Source organism: Vipera berus (genome assembly GCF_964194415.1).
Source record: "Vipera berus genome assembly, chromosome: 3".
Lineage (NCBI taxonomy): Eukaryota > Metazoa > Chordata > Lepidosauria > Squamata > Viperidae > Vipera > Vipera berus.
Genome location: NC_138204.1, coordinates 119,369,885 through 119,388,608, shown reverse-complemented (window position 1 = coordinate 119,388,608; position 18,724 = coordinate 119,369,885). Strand labels below are relative to the sequence as shown.

The following is an 18,724-nucleotide window of genomic DNA, read 5'->3' as shown; positions in this document are numbered from 1 at the left end:
TGTATATCTATACATATATAAAATATCCTAGGAGAATGCAGCACTAAAATTATTTTTCATTAAAATCAGTTCAATTGGCTTATTCTAATATCACAGAGAATACTGATATTTAATCTATTTATGTCATTATTTTGTGTTTGTGCAATCAACATATGCAGTATTTTTAAAAAGGGCAAACAAACAAAATATCAAGAAAATATTTATTATTAGACTTAAAAACATTTGAGGAACTTTTTAGTACAAACCTTGTTTTAAGGCAAATGGTCAGGCCTACAAATTAATGTGGTTTCAGTAATTCAAAGGAACACACTGAACTGAGATTGTTTCAAATTTGTTATATAAAAACAATTAAAAGTGCTTCATGCTTTGATATCCCCTACCCTGAGTGTAATACAGTTCACAGATACAGTTTAGCAAATTCTTTACAGCAATACTAGAACTACATACTATTTACAACATGAAGAATTGTAAACAGGGTCTTGTACACTAGAGAGGTATGTATAATAATGTTTATGTAAAAACATGTAAGTTTTTTCTGCCTTTGTGTCTCATTTAGTAGTTTCATATAGTAAAGACACTTTAATTCTTAACATAACCAAAACATATTTAAGAACGATGGATGAAAAAAAAGACTCCAAAACTCAAATTAATTAAAAATGGAGAGAAAATAATGTTCAACTTCATTTATATATCACTCAAGCAGACTTTCTTCCATTTATCTTCCAATCTGATGTTTTGGTAAAGAAAAATATTTCTACCAACTCGGTTTTAACTGAGATTAAATATCTGAAAATAGTAAAGAATGCTGATCCAAATCTTCAAGAAAAAACATGTCAAATATGAAGAATGTTAACATTCACATTTTCAGTTTCTGTGCAATTTGAACTGGTAGTCTCTGTATGATGGCTTCTAATGATACTTGAATATTCGGTATCTGTTTTTTCTAATCTGCTCTTTTTGCTTGTATCTGGGTAGTTCTGTACATATATCACACGATTATAAGCTTTAAGTCTTTTCCACAGTTGTACATAAACTTTGCATTGAACATACATGAAAAGAATTCCACCGGTGAAACCAATAGCTACAACTACTAGCTTAGTCCAAAATGGCCATTCTAGAATACCTGGGGTGCAGAAGGATTCAAAATGCTCAGAATTAGAATTTAAAGTTAAATAAAGCTGTAAGTCACTAGAATATTCAGATACACAGCTCTTAAGATAGCAGCAAAAGATTTATATTAAGATCTAAAAATGTTAAGCATTTGAGAGAAATGCATTGGTATATATATATATGGCTGACTGACGAAAACAAATAAGTTTGAAATGCATATCAGTCTCCCTTTAATTCTTTGTTAACAAACCAAAAAAATTTACATATATATATATATATATATATATATATATATATAGAGAGAGAGAGAGAGAGAGAGGAGAGAGAGAGAGAGAGAGAGAGAGCACATAATTTGCAATAAATTCAGTCAGCTTCCATTATTTGAAAAGAATACCATGCTCATTTCTTTAGCAACTATGTTTGTTTCATGTTTATGACTTATTTTGACCAAGCAAACCTAACTTAACTCCCTTTTCACCTGCTAATTGTAAGATGGTATCTCTGTTGTATGCTAAAGGTGACCGCTAAATCATGCCTTTGAGTAGATGAGCTACAATTTACCCCTCCTAGCCATTAGTTTATTTTTATTTCATGATCTGAAATTCTGGTTTCAAGTTGTTTGTTGAACTATCATAGTTTAATTCTATTTTGCTATAATGACCTTTTATGGACACTACAAAATATAGGGAGCAGAAGAGATAATCTAAACCACTTTGCCACATGGTACAGTATATATACACAATGTAAATTAAAAAAAAATACTCATTACAGCAGTTTCGAGACTTCAGCAGAGTCTGCCATCTCTTCAGATTCCACTCACATGACTAAATCTGCCAATACTTTTTCAGATCTTGCCCCCACCCATTCTTTCTCCAATAGATTCCTTTTACCCATCCGTTTCTACAATGATGAAATTGTCCTTCTCCAGTGTGCCCACCTAATTTTGCAGCTGCACTGGGAGAAGAGAATATACAAAGGCACACCAGGTTATTTTAGTAATATCCTGTATTTCTAGAATGATATAAATAGAAATTCTAATTCACAACTTTTCTCTTAAGAACACAAACTCCAATTGAGAAAGCAGAAGAAAAGTTGTAATTGCTTTATTCAGTGGCAGAACTGTTGTGCTCATGTAAGTTCAAAAGCACTTGCTCTAAATAATATTGGTTAAAAAGGTAAAGGTTCCCCCGCACATGCGTGCTAGTCGTTTCCGACTCTAGGGGCCGGTGCTTATCTCCGTTTCAAAGCCGAAGAGCCAGCGCTTGTCCAAAGACATCTCCGTGGTCATGTGGCCAGCATGACTAGACGCCAAAGGCGCACGGAACGCTGTTACCTTCCCACCGTAGTGGTCCCTATTTTTCTACTTGCATTTTTACGTGCTTTCGAACTGCTAGGTTGGCAGAAGCTGGGACGAGTAACAGGCGCTCACTCTGTTACACGGCACTCGGGATTCGACCCGCCAAACTGCCGACCTTCTGATCGACAAGCTCAGCGTCCTAACCCACTGAGCCACCTTAATATTAAACTACTCCATTAAATACTAAACTCCTCCATTAAGAATAGAATAGAGCTGGAAGGGAACTTGGAGGTCTTCTAGTCCAGCCCCCCACTCAAGCAGGAGAACCTATACCATCTCAGACAAGTGACTGTCCAGTCTCTTCTTAAAAACCTCCAGTGATGGAGCGCCCACGATTTCTGGAGGCAAGCTGTTCCACTGGTTAATTGTCCTCACTGTTAGGAAGTTTCTCCTTAATTCCAGGTTGCTTCTCTCTTTGATCAGTTTCCAACCATTGTTTCTTGTCCTGCCCTCTGGTGCTTTGGAGAATAATTTGACCCCCTCTACTTTATGGCAGCCCCTCAAATACTGGAGCACTGCTATCATGTCACCCCTATGTCTTCTTTTCTTTAGACTAGCCAAACCCAAGTCCTGCAGCTGTTCTTCAAATGTTTTAGTCTCTAGGTCTTGGATCATCTTAGTTGTTCTTCTCTGAACTTTTTCCAAGGTCTCAACATCTTTTTTGTAGTATGGTAACCAAAATTGGTTGCAGTATTCCAGATGTGGTCTCATTAGGGTTTTATAAATACTTCGTGTGATCTTGATACTATGCCTCTGTTTATGCAACCCAGGATTGTATTAGCTTTTTTGGCTGCTGCTGCACACTGCTGGCCCATAGTCAAGTGATCGTCCACTAGGACTCCAAGGCCCCTCTTACAGTTACTGTTTTTGAGCCAGGTCTCACCTAATCTGTACTTATATCTTTGATTAAATACTACACTACTATATTATCTTTGAAGACAGATTTTTTTATATCATGCTTATAGCTTAATTCTATCAAAATACAGTATCACTAAATTGACTGCAATGTATGGAAAGGAAATTATTTGTTTTTTGCCTTGCTTTGTATGTGTTTAGAATTTAGTCCATGCTTAACAGCCAAATGCATACAGTTTTCAACAGTGTGTGACACTAAATTGAGGCAGCTCAGTTCTTGTGCACTGTGATGATCATGAAATTAATCCAAATAATTCAGAGTCTGACATATACCAAAGATTTGGGTTGTTGTTGTTTTTTTACCTTGGGACAGCTGGGACATGATCTGGGTATGGAGGACGTTACCGTCAGACCACTACCATGGCCAAATCAATGGCTGATGCCTTTCAACTTACCGGTGCCATCTATTCCCAGAGGGAGATAGGACCTATTAATCCAGTCTGCTCAAAACAGCTTGGGGTTCCAGACGAAGTAGAAGCTTTGATGAATGGTTAGGCTGCAGCTCTACTTGTTGCCAAAAATTAGGCCCACTGATGAGTTCAGGGGTCCTTGGTGCTCTCTGAGCTTGGTTGTTTTCATTTCATTACCCAAACTAGGTAATATCATCAGTACTAATGCTAGGACTAGCATTGATGATGTTACCTAGTTTGGGTAATGAAACATCTGCAAGAAAACAACCAAGCTGAGAGAGCACCATGGAACCATCATTTAAACCCTGAGCTACAAATATTCTCCTTCATTGGTACAAATGATGGGAACACAGATCAGATTGGTCCTATGTGACCTCTTGCTGTAAGTCAATCTCAGGCACTCCCTGGTTTTCTGAAGAACTCCAAGAAATGAAACACAGCAAAAAATGCCTATAGCATAATTGGAGGAAGATAAGAGCGAACCCAAACAATCACAAGTGAGAGCTCAAACTAAAGATTGCACTGTGGTGAAAAGAATAGTAACACTTAAGTTGTTTTTTGATTCCTATTGCAGATAATTGTCTGACAGCCCTGTTTAAAATGACTCATTTTAAAAGATTTAATATAGCTGTATTGAGAAAATATGGCATCACATGCTCCCTAAAAATAATATTAATCACCCTAGCTCAGGGGTCGGCAACCTAAAAAAGAAAAAGAGCCACTGGGAACCGGTTCCATCACAAATTAAAAAAAGAGGGAGCCGCGTGCGTGTGTCCATGCACGCGCATGCGCAAAAAGGTTTTTTGCGCATGCGCGGACGCACGCGGCTGCCATTTTTTAAAAAATGAGATGGAACCGGTTCCCGGTTGCCCGACGGCGACGGCCCGTCTGCAAAGCTGCCGCTTTCGGCAGCTTTGCAGACGGGCCGTGGCAGCTTCCTCAAAGAGCGGCGCCCCTGCCCATTCCGAGAGGTGCGCGCGCACCTCTCCGAACGACCGGAGGTGCGCGCGTACCTCCGTGCGAAGGGGCAGCGGTGCCGCTCTTTGAGGAAGCTGCCGCGGCCCGTCTCAGCTTCCTCAAAAAGAGAGGCGCCCCTGCCCATTCCGAGAGGTGCGCGCGCACCTCTCCGAACGACCGGAGTTGCGCGCGCACCTCCCCAAACCTTTGGGGAGGTGCGCGCGTACCTCCGTGCGAAGGGGCAGCGGCGCCGCTCTTTGAGGAAGCTGCCGAAAGCGGCAGCTTCCTCAAAGAGCGGCACCGCTGCCCCTTCGCGCGGAGGTGCGCGCGCAACTCCGGTCGTTCGGAGAGGTGCGCGCGCACCTCTCGGAATGGGCAGGGGCGCCGCTCTTTGAGGAAGCTGCCGCGGCCCGTCTGCTAAGCTGCCGCTTTCGGCAGCTTCAGAGACGGGCCGCAGCAGCTTCCTCAAAGAGCGGCACCGCTGCCCCTTCGCGCGGAGGTACGCGCGCACCTCCCCAAAGGTTTGGGGAGGTGCGCGCGCAACTCCGGTCGTTCGGAGAGGTGCGCGCGCACCTCTCGGAATGGGCAGGGGCGCCGCTCTTTGAGGAAGCTGCCGCGGCCCGTCTGCTAAGCTGCCGCTTTCGGCAGCTTCACAGACGGGCCGCGGCAGCTTCCTGAAAGAGCGGCACCGCTGCCCATTCGCGCGGAGGTACGCGCGCACCTCTCCAAAGGTTTGGGGAGGTGCGCGCGCACCTCCGCCCATTCGGGGAGGTGCGCGTGCACCTCTCCAAATGGGCGGTGCCACTCTCCATTTGGAGAGGTGCGCGCGCACCACTGCCCGTTGGAAGAGGTGCGCGCGCACCGGGCGGCTGGGAGCCGCAAGAGACGGCTCAAAGAGCCGCATGCGGCTCCGGAGCCGCAGGTTGCCGACCTGTGCCCTAGCTATTGACTCTATTTCTAGTTTCCTGAAAGAGCCAGGTGGGGCCAGGATCCATCCTATATGGGAAGAAACTCATGCTGCAAAGACCATGTCCACCTCAGAACCTAACCAAAATAATAAAACCCACAGATTACTATCCTTTTCTACTACTACTACTACATGTAGAGACAAATGACACAAAAATGGACCTGAAAACAATATCGAGTGATTGCGAACAGCTAGGCAAGAAGTTCAAGGAGTTAGGTACACAAGTAGTTTTTTCATGTGTACTGCCAACAAAAGGTCAACGTCCTGTAAGTGAACAAAGGATTCTAGAAGTGAACCACTGGCTAAAGGGTTAGTGTCGTCAAAAGAACTTTGGATTCCTGGACCATTATCTGCACTATGCCCATGTTGGCAAGGGATAAACTGCACTCACAAAAACTGGGAAGAATGCTTTCAAAAAACGCCTGGCTCAACTTTAGCTTTAAACTAAAACAGGGGGGAGGGTGACCAATCTTTAGGATCTCCAGGACTAATTACAAGCAAAAACCCTTAAGGCAAGGAGGGATGGGAAGGAAGACAAACTCAAACACCAAATAGGAGACATGGGAAGCATACCCAGAGTCAGACATAAAGATTTCAAATGCCTATATACAAAGTTTGGGGAACAAACAGGGTGAACTTGAATTATTAATACATGAAGGTAGATATAATATGAATTAATGAAACTTAGTGGGATGAAACCCATGACTGGAACCTACTGATAGAAGAATACAAACTGTTAAAAAAACCAGACCCCATAAAAGAGGAGGTGGAGTTGCACTATATGTAAAAGACCACCATATTGTTACAGAAATGTATGAGACCAAAGACAAAAACCACCTAGAATGTTTATGCTCAATATAAAAGAAAAAAAGAATGACATTGCCATAGGTATATACTACAGGCCACCCAATCAAGCAGAAAAAATAGATGTACTTTTTGCTAACTAATATATGTAGGAAACACACTACAATAGTAATGGGGGACTTCAACTACCCTGACATCAACTGGAAGGCTAATTCTGCACCAAATAAGAAATCGAATAGATTCTAGGTGACAACTTCGTTGTCTAAAAGGTAGAGGAGGGAAATAGAGAGACAGCTATACTGGACTTAATTCTCAGGAACAGAGAAGTGATAGAGGGAGTTGAAACTGCAGGAACCTTGGGTGAGAGTGACCATGTCAGGCTGGAATTCAATATAATGCAAACACAAGCAATAGAACATAATGATACCAGAGTCTTAGATTTTAAAAAAGCTGATTGTAACAAACTTTGAGAGCGCTTGGGAAACTCTGAAAAATATGATCATAAAAGCCCAATCTAGCACAATACCAATGAAAAAGAAAAACAAGAAATCTAAGAAGAAACCAGCATGGCTGCACAAAGATCTCTTTGATAAAGTGAAAGACAAAGATCTCTTTGATAAAGCGAAAGAAAAAAAGGGTAAGTACAAAAAATGGAAAGGGGGAGACATAACTAAGGCAGAATATCAGCAGACAGTCAGAATCTGCAAAGAAGAAGTCAGGAAAGCAAGGGCTCAGAATGAACAAAGACTTGCAACAAAAGTCAAAAATAATAAAAAAAGTTTCTTTCAACATATAAATAACAAGAAAAAAATCAAGGAAACAGTCAGTCCACTAAAGAGAGAAGACAGCAAGGAAGTAACAGGCAGTAGAGAGAAAGCAGAACTGCGTAACTCATCAGTCTACGTGCAAAAAACAAATTATAGCTCAATCTACCAAAAACATAACTGTGAAAAAGACAGGCTAGAAATAAAAGTTAAAATAAACAAAGAAAATGATAAGAGAACACCTGTCTGATCTTGATGAACATAAATCTAACAGATTACATCTCAGAGTTCTGAAGGAGCTGGCAGATGTTATCTCACAACCATTGTACCATATCTTTCAAAAATCCTGGAGCACCGGGGAACTACCAGCGGATTGGGAAAGAGCTGATGTGGCTCCGATCTTCAAAAAATGGGGGGAAAAACAGACTCAGGAAACTACAGTCCTATCAGCCTAACATCAATACTTGGGAAGATACTGGAAAACATAATCAAAAAACAGATCTGCAAACATTTAGAAACAAATAAAGTTATGGGACCGAAGCCAGGGGATGCTTCCACGTGCCTCCAAAGGATGGATCAGGGCTTTGGATGCCTTTTTCAGGCCGCTACCACCCAGATCTGAGGCCGAGGGATGATTCTACAGTCCTCCAGACACGTATATACGGGTGGCAGTGGCCTGGAAAAGACCTCTGGAACCCGAATCAGCTGCGGTGGGGGCGCGGAAATGTCCCCTGGCCTCAGATCTGTTCAGCAGCAGCCTGAAAAAGGCCTCCAGAGCCCTGATTTGGCCACAGGAATGTCACAGAAGTGTCCCCCGGCCTCAGGTCCAGGCGGCAGTGGCCTGGAAACGGCTTCCGGAGCCCAGATCAGGCCACAGGAACACCATGGAAGTGTCCCCTGGCCTCAGATCTGGCCAGCAGCAGGAACCACGGCAGAGAGGAGATGGATATTTTCCAGGTGAGTCCAGTGCAACAGAAAGGGAGAGGGAAGCATGAGGTATCTTAGTGGGTTGGGGAGGCCTTGCGGGCCTGTTCCATCACTAGGCCCTCCATGGCCTTCCCCACCCTGAGATACCTCATGTTCACTTAATGAGCTGCATACATTTATTTATTTATTTATTTATTTATTTATTTATTTATTTAGATTTATATACCGCCCTTTCCCGAAGGACTCAGGGCGGTTTACAGGGTATTTAAAACAACCAGTACAAAAGTTAAAAACAAATTAAAAAAGATTAAATTATCCCTAAAATTAAAAAAACCCAGTTAAAAATTCTCAGCCTGGGCCAGAGAGCTCAAAGAGCCAGGTCTTCAGGTCCCGGCGAAATGTGCGAAGGTCGGGGGCAGTCCTAAGCTCCACGGGCACCTGGTTCCAGAGGGCAGGCGCACCCACAGAGAAGGCCCTTCCCCTGGGTGTTATCCGCCGACAGTCTTTTATCGGCGGCACCCTGAGAAGACCCTCCCTGTGGGAGCGCACTGGACGAAGGGAGCTTGATGCTGGCAGCAGGTGTTCCCTCAGATATCCTAGACCCAAGCCATTCAGGGCTTTATAGGTCATCACCAGCACCTTGAATCTCACCCGGAGGGCAACCGGAAGCCAATGCAGCTCGCGGAGTAGAGGTGTTACATGGGAGTATCGGGAAACCCCCATCACAACTCGCATGGCCGCATTCTGCACCAGCTGAAGCCTCCGAGTGGTCCTCAAGGGCAGCCCCATGTAGAGAGCGTTGCAGTAGTCTAGACGGGAGGTCACGAGCGCATGAGTGACTGTGCGTAGGGCATCTCGGTCCAGATAGGGTCGCAACTGGTGCACCAGGCGAACCTGGGCAAAAGCCCCCCTGGTCACGGCTCCTATATGATCTTCAAAATTGAGCCGTGAATCCAGGAGGACGCCCAAGTTGCGAGCCCTATCAACGGGGGGTAACACCTCACCCCCCATCGTTAAAGGTGGAATAGTCTGGTTAACCCAAGATGCCGATATGCACAGCCACTCAGTCTTGGCAGGATTGAGACAAAGCCTGTTTCTCCCCATCCAGACCTGGACCGCCTCCAGGCAACGGGACATCACGGCGAGGGCATCGCTGGGTTGGTTCGGGGTGGAGAAAAACAGTTGGGTATCATCAGCGTACTGATGATACTCCACCCCGAAACCACGAATGATCTCACCCAGCGGCTTCATGTAGATGTTGAACAGGAGAGGAGAGAGAACCGACCCCTGAGGAACTCCACAAACGAGAGGCCTCGGGGTGGATCTCTGCCCTCCAGTCCACACCGACTGCGAGCGGCCCAGGAGATAGGAGAACCACCGTAAAACGGTGCCTCCCACTCCCAACCCCCTGAGACGCCGCAGAAGGATACCATGGTCGATGGTTTCGAAAGCCGCTGAGAGATCTAATAGGACTAGGACAGAGGAGCAACCCCTGTCCCGAGCCCACCAGAGATCATTCACCAGCGCGACCAATGCCGTCTCCGTGCTGTGCCCGGGCCTGAAACCCGATTGGTATGGGTCGAGATAATCAGTTTCCTCCAGGAACAGAGGAAGCTGATACGCCACAACACTCTCAACAACCTTTGCCAGAAAGCGAAGGTTGGAGACTGGACGATAGTTATTTAAAACAGCCGGGTCCAGGACAGGCTTTTTGAGGAGGGGTCTCACCACCGCCTTCAAGGCGGCGGGAAAGACACCCTCCTTCAAAGAAGCAGTTATTACTGCCTGGAACCAACCTCGTGTCCCCTCCCGAGCCGCATAAACCAGCCAGGAGGGGCACGGATCCAATAAACAGGTGGTGGAGCTCAGCCTCCCCATGATCCTGTCCACATCATCAGGGGAAACAGGATCGAACTCAGTCCAGATAACATGCTCAAGACCGTCCGATTCCTCCACGTCAGACTCCGCCCAGTCAGAGTCCAAGCCGGCCTGGATCTGAGCTATTTTGTCCATCAGATGATGACTAAACTCCTCGGCCCGTCCCTGTAAGGGATCCTCCCTCACCTCCTGGTTAAGAAGGGAGCGAGTCACCCTAAACAGGGCGGCCGGGCGATTATCTGCGGACGCGATGAGGGCAGCGAAGTAATTAGCCTTCGCCATCCTCATCGCAGCAAGATAAGACCTTATAAAGGTTCTTAGCTGCAATCGGTCAGATTCGGAACGGCTGGACCTCCAACCGCTCTCTAGACCCCGTCTTTTAAGCAAAGGAGTGATCTCATTCAAGGTACGAGATTCACTCTACGACTTTTCAAGTTATGAGGCTCCATTACACTCGTAACTCGAGAACTACTTGTACTAAGCTGGCAGGAATAGCCAACACCCTATAATAGGCTCAAGATCCAGATGGATCTTGACAGACTTGAACACTGGGCCCTATCTAACAAAATGAAATTCAATGTAGAGAAAAGTAAAGTCTTACACCTAGGCAAGCAAAACCAAATGTACACATATAGATTGGGTGAAACCAGGCTTAACAGCAGTAACTGTGAGAGGGATCTTGGAGTCTTAGTGAACAATCAATTAAATATGAGCCAACAGTGTACGGCAGCAGGCAAAAAAGCCAATGCAATCCCAAGTTGCATTAACAGAAGGATTCAATGAAGTTCACAAGGTATTAACACCAGTCTATAAAGCCTTAGTAAGACCACACCTAGACCACACTGCAACCATTTTTGGTCTCCACACTATAAAAAAAGATGTTGAGACGCTAGAAACAGTGCAGAGAAGAGCAAAAAAAAATGATTAGGGGACTGGGAGCTAAAACATATGAAGAATGATTACAGGAACTGGGTATGGCTAGTCTAGTGAAGAGAAGGATCACGGGAGACATAGCAGTAATCCAGTATTTGAGAGGCTGTCACATAGAGGAGGAGATCAACCTATTTTCCAAAGCACCTGAAGGCCAGACAAGGAATGGAAACTGATCAAGGAAACTGATCAAGGAGAGATTCAACCTAGAAATAAGGAGAAATTTTCTGACAGTGAGAACAATCAGCCAATGGAACAGTTTGCCTTCAGATGTTGTGGGCGTTTCATCACTGCAAGCTTTCAAGAAGAGACTGGACTGCCACCTGTCAGAAATGGTGTAAGTTCTCCTTCTCTTCTCTTTCTCTTTCTCTTTCTCTTTCTCTTTCTCTTTCTCTTTCTATTCTATTCTATTCTATTCTATTCTATTCTATTCTATTCTATTCTATTCTATTCTATTCTATTCTATTCTATTCTATTCTATTCTATTCTATTCTATTCTCTAATTCTAATTCTAATTCTAATTCTATTCATCAGAGCCAATAAGCTCTTAAGCATCTCAGATCATTTCATAAAGTGTCACCCCAGTTACTTCCTTTGGCTCTGCGTTAAGATTTGAACAGGTACAAGTGATGGAATCAGTGCAAACATTTCATAAAAAAGGTAAAGGTAAAGGTTCCCCCGCACATGCGTGCTAGTCGTTTCCGACTCTAGGGGCCGGTGCTCATCTCCATTTCAAAGCCGAAGAGCCAGCGCTTGTCCGAGGACGTCTCCGTGGTCATGTGGCCGGCATGACTAGATGCCAAAGGCGCACGGAACGCTGTTACCTTCCCACCGTAGTGGTCCCTATTTTTCTACTTGCATTTTTACGTGCTTTCGAACTGCTAGGTTGGTAGAAGCTGGGACGAGTAACAGGCTCTCACTCTGTTACGCGGCACTTGGGATTTGACACGCCAAACTGCCGACCTTCTGATCGACAAGTTCGGCGTCCTAACCCACTGAGCCAAAAAAGCTCTTTTGAGCTGACTTTTCTTTGAATAGCATAGTATTAAGTCATCTTAATCAGGGCTGCTAGATGACATTCTGCTGATGTAATAAGGGATGTAATAAGGGTGGTGAAATATCGATACTTCGCTCATCATCACAAGTAGGCCCAAACAAAGGCTCCAACTTGCATTCAATCATGTTCGTTTGCTACAGGAAATCACTTTTGTTATTGGAGAGCCTCAGTAAACCATTATACACTTTAGGACCTGCAGACAGGGAGATATCTCTTAGGGCAGAGGTCCCCAACCTTTCTGGAATCAGGGACCAGTTTCATGGAAGACAATTTTTCCACGGACTGGGGTGGGGGGTGGGAGGTTTCAGGATGATTCAAGTGCATTAGCCCAGCAGTCTTGGAAAAGGTGCTTAAGGAGACACAGTGCTTAAGATGAAATGTACCTTCTCCCCTTCCCCCCTCCCCCATTGCAAGCCAGAGCTGCACGAAGAAAGGAGGAACATACACACACACACACCATACACCACATTAAACCTCAAAAAGCAGGCAGGATGTTGCCAAATCATGAGGCACCTGGAGCATCAAAATAAAAGCAAAAAACTCCAGTTGAAGCGCAATGGAGCCCAGCAGTCTTAGAAAATTTCAGATGAGAGAGAAAGAGAGAGAGAATCCCTTGGAGATGCAGTGCTTAAGGTGAAAGGTAGCTTCTCCCTGCCCCTATTTGCACCCTGAGAAAGACACCCTCACACACACATACCTTTGGGGAAGCCCTTGGTTGCAAGCTGGGTTGGTGCGCATTTGTCTTACAAACCTGGAAAGTTGCAGGAAGGGAGCACAAGCCCAGCTGGGGTGCCGGGAGGGGGAAGAGGAAGAAAGTGAGGAAGAAGAGGAGAAAGAAGCAGCAGCAGGAGGAAGAGGGAGCAGGACCAGGAAGAGGAGGAGGAGGAGGAGGAGGCAGAAGGAGAGACAGCAGAAGAAAGGAGAGAAGGAAACCAGTTGCAAGTGCGGGGCCATCAGAGGACCTTGCACTGAGCAAGATGGCTTCTGCCCTGCCACTCTCCCACCCCTGCCCAGACCCTGCAGACTTGCCGTATTCCTGGAGGTGGAAGATGCACTTTCAGCGCACCTCCAGCTGCTCGGCCCAGTTCCTAAATGCCCACAGCCCAATAAGGATCCACAGACTGAGGGTTGGGGACCTCTGTCTTAGGGGTCTCACCTATTGCACTTAAAAGTTGCATCTTTCAGAGATCAATGAGTAATATAGCTATTACTCATACATACAGGCATGCGGAGATCTATCTGGGGAAAAGCCCACAAATACTAGAGCCTTGGTGGAGCAGTGGGCTAATGCCTCCTTAAGTAACACCAGCTGCCTGCAATTAGTGCAGGTTCGCATCCCACTAGGCTCAAGGTTGACTCAGCCTTCCATCCTTCCGAGGTAGGTAAAATGAGGACCCAGATTGTTGGGGGCAATTAAGCTGACTTTGTAATAATGCCGCTTGGGGTGTGTGTGTGAAAGCCCTAATAAGCAGGCATATACATAGAATGAAGGCTACTGCTAAGCTTGTAAGCCGCCCTGAGTCTTCGGAGAAGGGCGGGATATAAATGGAATTAAAATAAAAAATAAAATAAAATAAATACTGAAAACTAAGCAGATCCATTCAATACCTCAGGTGCACAATCTTATCCTATAAGAAGTAACAACTAACTGAAGGCTGATAAGAAAATATCTTATGACCAATAAGATGTTCCCCTTTCAAATCACATGACACCTGCTCCAATTAGACCCACTGGGTCCTCCCCTCTGTATGGGTTGAATCCAATACTATTGTGAAAAGTTCTGGTTATCTTTGAAGCTATGAATTCTGGAACCATTCCAAATTATACCCCTAGGCTTGGAGACTGAAGTTCACCACAACACAAAATCCAACAGCATCTTTACAATGAGATCAGGAAGCTAAGGTAAAGCTATTACTGTGGGGAATATATCACTCCGCTTAACCCTGGAGACGGTTCTCAAGAATAGTCACCCATATTCAGCTATCTGCAGAGCAGAGTACATGGTAACAACTAAAATCTCTCAAGAGATCACTGCCAACCACCCTTATTTTCCTTCCTTTCCTTTTTATCTTTTCCCTTCCTTTTATTTTTGCTTATTACTCCTCATAATAGTTAATCGGAAAAAAGAATGGGTATGTATGACATTTTCAGACTTTTTATATGATTTATAACAATCTCAAAGTTCTTATCATATAAAATGCTGAATGTACAAAATGCAGATAGTTTTATGCTTTGTTTCTGACTCTGAACTACTGCGATTCAAACAGTGAGTCTAAATCCAAGTGCCAATCTTACAAGTAGGCAATGTGGTCCACAGACTAGATTAAGTTGGACATCTTCAATTAAATGTTATCCAGGCGTGTATGTTTTACACCAACCACAGAAGCTGCAAAAAGCATTTCCCTTACCATCCCCTTATATTTTGGCACAGATTTTGCATATATGATTAGAAAATCGGACTCAACTGTTCTGTTCCTTTTGCAGTAAGCATACACAAGTTCTAAGAAATAATAATTTGGCCTGTAATTGCCACATGGGAAGGCTCTCTTAGTGAGCTAAGCTGAATCAGAAAAAGACCATGCAGAGAACAAGAGGAGTGGGATCTTTTTACTATTTGGGGGGCACATGCACCATAGCTTTAACTTTTGCTCTCCTTTCCAATTACTGGTTGAGTGGGAAGAAAAAGGATCAGTCTGAATGGTGAGAGGAAGAATTAGCCTTCCTCACTGAGGGAGAGAATATACAGTACCATACTACATCCTTCCTTAATCTAGCAAACTCTTAAGAGGACTCCCCAGATGCATAACTTTGTTTTATGTGACAAAATGGCTTGTAACTAATTTTTTTTTGTCAATAGAACTGGAAGTATTTGTGAACATTTCTCTTCTGATCTGCTATTCCTCAATCTGCTCCAAAGACGAGTATATTCAGTTTGTATCTAAATTGCCATGGAAAAGGGGGAGAAGAGCAACCCCCACTGTAGTTTGATAATTAACTCTGAAAGCAATATTACGTAATTTCAAAATGAAAGAACCAAGTGGCAAAATAAAAATAGTAAAATGAAGGAAAAACAGGGATGCATCATTTTCATTAAAGGAATACAATGTAATATAAACATAAAGCAATTCTGATAAAAGAAAGTATAACATATAAAAATGTTTCCCTGATTTTGGCCAATTTATCATGGCTCAAGTATTCCCTTTTGTTAGAAAGAAAATAAAATAACATACCCGTGGATTCCCCATGTTTAATTTCTTCAGCAGTCCGGTCTATAAGGACATACAGTGACCACACCACACAAGTGATAGCAATGATATGGAAAGTTACAGAGCACATGATCTTTCTTTGCTCACTGCCTGTCATCTGCAGCTTCTCCCACTAAGAAGAAATCCAGAAAACAGAAGTGTTCAGTTCTATTCAGAGAACAAGTGATACTTGCTGTCTAGTCAGAAACCTTTATTTTATTGAATTTGATCCTGATGGCAGATTATCAAGCAAGCTAATGCAGCTTATATATGGATGATACACTGTTCTGTATTATATTAAACTCTTCCATCAATCAATGGCATCTGAGGGCACTTGGGTGGCATGCCTTCTCTATTATGATGCCTGCCCTCTTAATCTCTCTGCAGATTTAAAACACGCTGATCCTGCTGTCTTTTCAATGTGCTTTGAAGAGCTGGCTCTTTCCCCAGATTGTAGGCTAAGATGGGATGGCAGTTCCCTATAGAAGGTTGTTATAGTGGATGTTTTGTTCTATTGGGATGATCCTCTTTCTTTTATTTTGCTGCTTGTTTTAAAGCTTTGTTTTCAATTTAGTCCATTATCCAAAGTCACCAATGATTTGTGCCAACTTTAGAAATGCAAATTATAAATAAATAACTTAGCAATGCAGAATTCAGTTAATTTGCATACATTTATTAATACAGAATTGCTTAAAGCTATCATGAAAAGCAGCTATCTACTAACCACAGTTAATATTCACTGTGATAAGATTATTCTTATCTAATTGTTCCTTCATAAAATTAGAGAGAAAATTGAATATAATGCCACAAGATTCATTCCTGGGCTTTATACTCTTCCATACTTATTAACTTGGAAAGACGCTTATAAAAGTTGCAGAAGACATAATATTTGGTAGGTAAAATAGCTTATGCAGATGATACCACTCTAATGGAAGAAAGTGAAGAAGAACTAAGAGCCTCTTGTTGCGGGTGAAGAAGGAGAGTGTAAAAGTTGGGTTGAAACTTAACATTAAGAAAACCAAAACCATGGCATCCGGCCCTCTCAATTCCTGGCAAATAGATGGGGAAGAAATGGAGGTAGTGACAGATTTTATTTTCCTGGGCTCCAAGATCACTGCAGATGGGGACTGTAACCAAGAAATCAAAAGACGCTTGCTCCTCGGGAGGAAAGCCATGACAAATCTAGTAAAGGTACAGGTAAAGGTTCCCCCACACATGCATGCTAGTCGTTTCCAACTCTAGGGGCTGGTGCTCATCTCCGTTTCAAAGCCGGAGAGCCAGCACTTGTCCAAGGACGTCTCCGTGGTCATGTGGCCGGCATGACTAGACGCAAAAGGCGCACGGAACTCTGTTACCTTCCCACCGTAGTGGTCCCTATTTTTCTACTTGCATTTTTACGTGCTTTCGAACTGCTAGGTTGGCAGAAGCTGGACAAATCTAGACAGCACACTAAAAAGCAGAGACATCACCCTGTCAACAAAGGTGCGTATAGTCAAGGCTATGGTCTTCCCAGTTGCAATGTATGGCAGTGAAAGTTGGACCATAAAAAAGGCTGAGTGCCAAAAAATTGAGGCCTTTGAACTATGGTGCTGGAGAAGACTCCTGCGAGTCCCTTGGACTGCAAGGCGATCAAACCGGTCAGTCCTAGAGGAGATCAACCCTGACTGCTCTTTAGAAGGCCAGATCCTGAAGCTAAAACTCAAATACTTTGGCCACCTAATGAAAAGGAAGGACTCACTGGAGAAGAGCCTAATGCTGGGAAAGATCGAGGGCAATAGAAGAAGGGGAAGACAGAGAATGAGGTGGCTGGATGGAGTCACTGAAGCAGTAGGCGTGAGCTTAAATGGACTCCAGAAGATGGTAGAGGACAGGAAGGCCTGGAGGAACGTTGTCCATAGGGTTGCGATGGGTCGGACACGACTTTGCAGCTAACAACAACAACAACAACAACAAAATAGCTTATATTCTTGAAGATGAAATTCAAAACAATCTTGAGCACTACAGAAATTAGAAACAAAATGATTAAACAAAAACAATTTCAAAAATTATGCACAGGAAAGAACAAGGAATTCATGGAGACTATTTTGTTTGATAATAGTGCTGAACTGAGTGTAAGTCACCAGTAAAGTGTAGCCACCTTCATGTCTTTAAATGGAAAACCATGGTATAAACTTAATAAGAGCAAGATAAATACTAAGTTATGCTATTATAAACAGAAGTATGGTTTTCAGATGATAGGGAATAAGTCCATAGTATTCTATACTGGCCAGTTGGCAATGCAAGTATTGTACCAAATTCTGGGCACTTTTACTTTAAAAAGGATTTATATAAACTGGAACAACTCAAAGACAATGAAAATGATCAGGGAACTGGAATCGAAATCTTATGATGAAATGTTAAACTGAAAACATTTAGACTTGGAAAAAGAAATTCGGAAAAATAACTTCATTCATGTGAAGAGAAATGACAACATGCAGAAACAATTTAGAAATTATCCTTTTTCATTCCTGCCTCAGGATGTGAAATAAAAGATTTTCATTGCAAGCAGAACTCTTTGACACTGGAAAAAATATTTTAGCTATAATAACAGTCTAACAACTGTTAGCAACTACTATAAAAAACAGTGGGTGCTCTCTCTTTTTAAGCAAGGGCTAGATTATCTCTCAGAAATTATCTACACTAGGCTGGACCTCATTCCTAAATAGCTCTTTTCAATTTACCAATTGGTGCATCAGTGATGTGGCCAGTCATAAAATAGCTACCGTATTTATTGGAGGCAATAAACTGTTTATTTTCCCACAGTTGCTGCCATCCCAACTTGCTTCTTTCTTCTGGGCAGATGGTCATCTTTCCAATGAACAGAGATAATTATTATTTCTTATTTATGTTTTTTAAAAGAATATCCTTGGGACTCCAATTATGTTCTACTTTGCTTCAGAATACATTGGTTTATTTTTTTAAAAAAATGTGAAGATTCACAACAGCGCCTACTTCTATTGTAATCTAAAGTTTAAATGTATAAATAGCAGTAATCTGTGCTAAAGAGGACATTCATAATTACGTTTGACTCTATAGTATCATTCCAGGACCTACTTTTCTTAAAGGTTTCAATTTGGTCTCCATGATGAATTCATATTTGCAGAGTTCACAGCAACGGGTGTTTGAGCTCTTGATCCACTGCTGCAGACAAGCTTGATGGACAAAATTAAGGCTTCCTGTGCAATGACAGGGAGTAATTAATGAGCTCTCATCATCTCCTTCACAATGGCATATCCTATGACAAGAACATAGCAATTTATTAGGGAAAAGAAAGGACAACTATGGTCCAAACCAGAAAAATGTCTTGTTGAAGAAAGGGACAATATCAAAGAAGAATAAATGATCTGAGATCATGTGATCAGTC

General features: G+C 43.1%; 1 protein-coding gene across 8 annotated transcripts in view; it reads right to left on the bottom strand.

Moving 5' to 3' along the window:
* Positions 1-18,724, bottom strand: part of LOC308665064 (uncharacterized protein) — a 53,797-nt gene that overhangs the window by 24,153 nt on the left and 10,920 nt on the right. For 7 of the 8 annotated variants that reach the window (XM_081322693.1, XM_081322696.1, XM_081322697.1 and 4 more), the window contains 3 exons: positions 18,415-18,595; positions 15,307-15,454; positions 187-1,123 (listed from right to left, as the gene is read on the bottom strand). In XM_081322693.1, coding sequence (XP_081178819.1) covers positions 834-1,123; positions 15,307-15,454; positions 18,415-18,595 — 619 coding nt within the window. In that variant the 3' untranslated portion in view covers positions 187-833. Of the gene's footprint in view, positions 1-186; positions 1,124-15,306; positions 15,455-18,414; positions 18,596-18,724 lie in introns of those variants that run through there. The other variant, XM_081322698.1, reaches the window with a different exon arrangement.